At 32.4% G+C, this 6596-nt stretch overlaps 1 protein-coding gene across 1 annotated transcript in view; it reads right to left on the bottom strand.

Annotated features, from left to right (window-relative positions):
- Positions 1 to 203: 203 nt before the first annotated feature.
- Positions 204 to 6596, bottom strand: part of PLCZ1 (phospholipase C zeta 1) — a 39237-nt gene continuing 32844 nt past the window's right edge. Inside the window, exons 11-13 of the mRNA XM_011372933.2 lie at positions 4590 to 4722; positions 1082 to 1231; positions 204 to 289 (exon numbers count right to left, since the gene is read on the bottom strand). Of these exons, the coding sequence (XP_011371235.2) occupies positions 204 to 289; positions 1082 to 1231; positions 4590 to 4722 (369 nt within the window). The remainder of the gene's footprint in view (positions 290 to 1081; positions 1232 to 4589; positions 4723 to 6596) is intronic.

Here is a 6596-nt window from a genome sequence, read left to right as displayed (position 1 = left end):
CCAAACTGGGTCAGGAATCCCCTGGAATTTGTTTTCTTTTTACCAATGCTCTGTTTTGCATATTTACAACTGAATTCTCTCAATATTTCTGTCTTTGTAAATAATTATTTTGCTCTATGTTTAAAAAAGGAAAACATATCTGAACATTTATTTTGGCTGTTTTATTGTGATGTACAGCTGATAATGTCAGGTACTATTAGTTGCTATCTGACATACCAAATATAAGTAAACAGTGAAGCAGGCTCAAGACTCTGACCAAATTTGGAAAACAGAGGAACATGGCGGTAACCTGCAAAAGAAATCAGATCTCATTAGAACAATAATAATCAATTAATCACCAATGGCCCTGATAGTGCTACTGAGAAAAAAAATATCTTTAATGAGCACAAGCTAAAAACTACGTAGTTATATTCATCTTATATATTAGTTTTCCACAAAAAAAAAATAAAATATTTAAGTTTCTATTCTGACTTCCTCTTAACTGAGAACATAGCTCATGCTTCTCCTTCCTCAAAGTGCAGCTTCTCCAAAATTAGCCACCACCCTTCTGCTTCGGACTCTGTTTCCTAGGTACCTCTCAGATGGTGTCAGAAAAGTAAACATTTTGAGACAAGGTAATTGGGAGTACAGTGTAAATCACCCCGCAAGGTGACTGCAACATAAAGGCAGCCCTGAAAAGAGTCAAGAAAGAATAGTCTTGGGCTAGCAGTCTCTTCTCCTCAGGTGGAAAAAATGAGTCACTGCCTCTCCCTTCTCTTCGATTCCCGTCCTTCATTTCTTTATGATAGTTGTGACTATTCTTAATTGAAACAAAAAAACTATGAGCCAGTAAAGAAATGCTCATACATGCCAAGTTTGTTGGATTAGTCTTCTTAGAGATTCTGCACCCCAATCTCACATTCCATATGAGAACACATTTCTATAATTCCACTGAGAAAAAAACATGTGTGTCAATACATAAAATTCCCTTTACATGGCTGTCATGGATAGAGAGAGCTATTTGTTCTATCAAAGTTTGTCTTTGGTAAACTCAAGTTACATTTAAATGTCAGCACAATCATCTTACTTTTAGGAATATTACCTTTGCTCATGCATAGAACTGGTAAAGTATATTGCCCAAGAAATTCATTTCCTGTTAAAAAATTTTGATTTTCCACAACAAAACGTATCAATGCCAGTTCTGGCACCTGAATAACAAATGTGAATGTTTCATTCCATCTTGGACTAAAAGCTGAAACATAAAGGAATAGATAGTATCAAAGAATCATAGACACTATTTCTAGGGAAATATGCATAATACCTGCTCTCCAAAATTTTTCTTTTCAACACTTCAATAATAATAGCTTGTTTTTAATAATAATAGCTTCAGTTTTTAATGCACCCATTAAGAAAATAATATTGACAATAACAATATTTATTGGGTGTTTACTATTGCTGGGTGGTATTCTAAGAAGTTGAAATAGATAATCTCATTTAATCCTCACGACAACCATATCAGGGTTATTACTCTCCACATTTACATATGAAAAAACTGAACCAAAAAGATGCCACATAACTTCCTAAGATAAAGTATATTGCCTTTACCTAGTCATTAATGGTGGGCAGAAATTCAAAGAAATAGAGTCTAATGTCAGAGCAGAAATGTTTAATCATTATGCAATTTCATTAACAGAGAAGTTGGGACATGAAGAAGTAACATCATTTTTTTATAGCAGGTCCTATTATGAGTAGAGCTCATAATCTAGCTTTAGTTGTTGGATTGAAAGCTAGATAATGAGTGCTCTAAAGCCAGCTCTTGACCTTTCTTGTGACTAAGTGCTCGTTTTTAAAATCCAAAGGTGATGAGTAATTTAGGACTCCAGCAAAATAGATCATCCCAAATAAAAATCTCTTAACAAAAGAGAAATCCAAATTGTGTCACAATGTAACCCAAATCATCCAATATTTAAGCATAATTTAATGGAATCAGGAAACTCACATCCAGATCAAATATAACGTACTTAATAAAAACTCAGAAGTCCTGAGATAAATAATATATATTGGTTTTCACAAACACAGGAAATGCTATGCCTGCTATGTCAATAGCTTTTTTTTTCCCCAGCTTTTGTTTTTTGAGTTACATTTCCAGAAGCACTGAAGAATTTGTGGCTAATTACACTTTATCTATCTTTTCTATGGTGCATCTGTGTTCACAAGTGTACATTTACTGGACAGAACTCCAGGATGCAGTCCATGTCTACAAAAATATTAAACTAATTGATTCAGGATGAAATAATGATGGTATTACCTTGCCCTAAGAAGAGAAATAATTTCATGAAGTACAGAAGCAGTTTTAAGAGTTGATTCTTTATAGACACTGCAAAATATCTGCAAAAAATTCTTATACTGATCTCTCTCTTGCATGCACATACAAACACGCAAAATCATATATGTTATATGAGAAAGTCCTTTTAGTTGTCAAAAAACAGTAAAACTGAATAGCAAATTTGATCATTATGAATAGTTTTCCCTAGCATAACCAAAAATAATTACTTTCACAACTTATCCTAATGTGATCTTTTTTTCTCCCAGACTCTCATGTCTTTTATTACACTACTGTTAACCTAGTAGCTAAGCCCTCTTAGAATCCCTCTTGTCCAGCTATCTAAACTTTTGCTAGTCTTCCTAACATACATCCTCCATTCATTTTCTGATGCCACAGTCCTTTATGACCTGATTTCTACATCTTCTGTGAAATCATATCCTGACTCTATTTTGTATTTCTCATTTCCCTCTCATATACTTTTTCTTATCTAATCTGCAGAAACAATCTCCCTAAAGCTCAACTCTGTTAGTGTTATATCCCTGTTCAAATTTTTTAATTTTATTCATTTTCTACAGAAGAGAAAGTTCCTAACATCTTATCAAAGCTTTCATGATTTTCCATGACTATCCCCAATATAACTTTTATTTCATCTCACACTAATCTTTCTTAAGTAATCTGTATTCCACTCACCTTAAACTTATTTACTTTTCTCTAACATGTTTAAATTTTGTCTTCTCCATGTTTTAGCACTCATATTATTCCTTTTGCCTTAAATGCTCTTATCTCCAGTCTCTGTAAAAAATTATACTCATTCTCCTAGAACTATCTCCAAATTTGCCCTTCACTACAATTCTTTGTATTTTCCTTAATAAGCACTAATAACTCTTTATCATAATAGTTTTACTTGAATCTCATCTCCCATATTGAACTATAAACTATCCATAATATTTAGTTAGACATACATAATAATACATAATAATTTAATAAACAGATTTTAAGCTTCTTGATACTTAGCACCAGGCTTTCAATAATGGGCTCAGTGATGTTGGATGGAAATAATTGAATTTCTGCAGGGATATTCCCCCCAAAAAACAAAAACAAAAAACAAAAACAAAAAATGGAATATCATAGTATTATAAGGAAGGTATTGAATAGATAAATGTTCTGTGCGATTTGCCATGAAGATTCAAGTAAGATGGCAAGAGAGAACAGAGACAGGTTACTAAAAGCTTCCTGATATTAGCAGTCATCATTAGCAGACACTGCCAGAATAATGTGCCTTCAGCTCTAAGGGGTGCCAATTAGGCAGTAAGTCATCACCAATATTCTTTCCCACTGATAACACAGGATGAGGAAGCAAAACTTCTCAAATCTTTTTTCCATGCCTTTTGCACTAGGGGTCATGCTAGAGGAGTACTGCTGGGGTGGGGAGCAGGGGGAGCTGGTGAATATTATAGAGGATTATCACCCCCGGAAAAAAAGACTAATAAAATATCACCTACTTCTCTGTCTATGCCATTTAGCCTGGAGCATATTTCTAGACTCTGAAATGGAGTTCACTATACTTTTGGGAATATCCACTCAAAGAAGATTCTAGACTCAAAAATCAGTTCCAAGATCTCCCCCAAGGTGATCTTGACTAAGGGTTAATCCCAGGAATCTACACTTTTCGAATTTCCTTAATGATTTCAATCTAAGAGAAGAAATGACAACTTCAGTACTGTATTACATAAAATATGATGGGATACTAGAATACTGAAATCTTACCAGAGTCATTTCTTCCTTTCCTACATTTCCCTCTAGCAACAATGAATGAATTATGAATCCAAACATTGTATGAGTAGGTTTCTATGGTATCTTTAGCCTGAGTCAGAAGCCACAGACATTTATCTAAAATAACTTGAGCAGTGAAGAATGTGTAACATGCTGTATCAGAATAATCATAAGTTCTTTATTTTACACAGAGACTAGAAGCTAAGAAGTTTTGCAGCCATCAAAATGCCTCTCTTAATTCAATGATATTGTTGAAAACATAAAAAGTAGGGAAAAGTGAAAAAAAAGTAGTAATTGTTCAAGTCAGATAAATTTTTGTATCTGTAATCTGAAAATGTATCTAAATAATGCATTAAATCATTATCAAGTTATTTTTGCTGCATCTTGAACATAATGCAAATCCTTTATCTTATGAATAACAAATATATATTAAAACTCTATCAACATATAATTTTTAAACTTTCCAACAAAAAGTCTAACAGAAGTTCAATAAAATGTATTAGAAGCTCACCATTTCTTTTAATTACACGGGTCTGCTGTTTCATTTGATCATATGGAACACCAAAAATTTCTATAATCACTAATGTGTCAGCTTTGTTAGATGATGAATGACTACTGGGAGGCAACTGGACACCACTGATGAGCTGTGCAAATATATTTGAATATAAGAATTTAACAAAATATCAAACTGCATTACCACTTAATTTCAAAATGAAATATGTATACAAAAAAAACCCCAGAGACTCTAAATAAGTTTCTCTAAAAAAAAAAACAAAAGTGGAAAATAATGCAAAATTTTAAATTTAACTATTTCATCCTCAAGTATTACTAGATGAATATCAGGAACATGTCTAAATTATTCCATTTTACCAATATGCGATTATAGTAGAAACCACATTGTCCAAAATTTATGGTACAACATGTGTTTTTATTTTAAAAGTATTTGTTATGTTTGTTAAAAAGCATTACTTACAAGCATTGTTATGATCACCTTCTACTGAGTTACTCTGGTAACGAACTATTTTCAAATTCATATTGTATATATACAGCAAAAAATTGTAAACAATGTGAATACTACTTCTGAAATGTAAGAAAAAGCAACACATAATTTCCTAGGTAGCATTTTATGATAGTATAATTTATATGTTTAAATAATTTATCAAAAAATTTTACATTATCCACTGTTGTCCATATTATCATAAGTAACCTGAGAATTACAAAATTATTTATTTCATATGCATATTAGGGACTGGGTATCAGAAAAAAATGATTAGAAAAGTAATTAACAATAGTTTTACTTAGCCTTTTATTAGTCAAGCTAACTGTTGAAGCAAAGATTTGTTTTACTTTAAGGAACAAAATTTGAACAAAAATCAGTATTTGAAGTATACTCATTTACAAAATATACTAATGTAAACATTGAGGTATGATTTCAACTTCTGAAGATTATAATAAAGAGGAACAAATAAAAATTAAGTTTGAAAAGAAAAAGAAGGAAGAGAAGAAAAAAAAAGTCAATATGTAATTTTTCCTTTTCTACATCTACACATTATGGCATTAGCTAGACCAGAGTACTGTGCAAATATTTAACAACCAGTATGAAATGGGCATCAGTCAATCGGCAGAATTAGACATTAGAGTAATTAGAAAGAACATTGGTCATAAACAACTAGTACACCGATACCAGAGCCCACCAGCTGAATATTAGCTCTACCAACATGGAGAATGTTCTCCGTTAGTGCACCTCATGCCAATAAAACAAAAACAAAAACAAAAACAAAAAAAAGTCTAATGAATAATAATAACTGAATGAGAACTGAAAAAGAATTTAGAGATTATTGTTCAAATAATTTGTACACTCACAAAGCCTTCAAGGGACAACTGCAGAGGATAGACGTCACAGAAAATCCTCAATGGCCTATCAGAGTAACTCTTTTCATTTGTTGGCCTTATGCATGAAATTTGGAACTTAAAAAAATGGTTTTACAGTTTTTATAAGCTTGAAAATAACTGACTTAATTCTAAACTCTCAGTCTGCAGATGACCAAGAATAAACCAAAAATGTTGAATGGCATCATCAAAGGCATAGGAAAAGTAATAAAACTAGGTCTTTTGGTTGCCAAATCATGCCCTCTACAATTTATGCAAGTCAAAATGTAATCACTAAGCTCCCTCATATTATAGAAACAAGAGGGAGAGACACATGGCTTCATAGCAGCTTCCTGGGAAAGTCATTAACCCTGTCTGTTTTATACCATGTCACTTATGCCCCTACATGAGACCCCTCATACTACAAACAGATGGTATTTGGAAACATCTGTGCAGACTACCTATCTTCCATCTTTACTTTCTCAATAAAAGAGAATGTATGTTCTTTTTATTATTCTCAACTTGAAAAAGAAATCATCCATTTAATTAACCAACATGTATTGAGCATACACTTTGAGTCAAGCACTGTGAATAAGGACTGAGCAAAACACAGTCATCCTTAAAAGATCCTCAGACAACTGGGGGAGAA

The sequence above is a fragment of the Pteropus vampyrus genome, unplaced genomic scaffold (genome assembly GCF_000151845.1).
Source record: "Pteropus vampyrus isolate Shadow unplaced genomic scaffold, Pvam_2.0 Scaffold216, whole genome shotgun sequence".
NCBI classification, from domain to species: Eukaryota; Metazoa; Chordata; class Mammalia; order Chiroptera; family Pteropodidae; genus Pteropus; species Pteropus vampyrus.
This window is presented reverse-complemented; position numbering and strand designations above follow the sequence as displayed.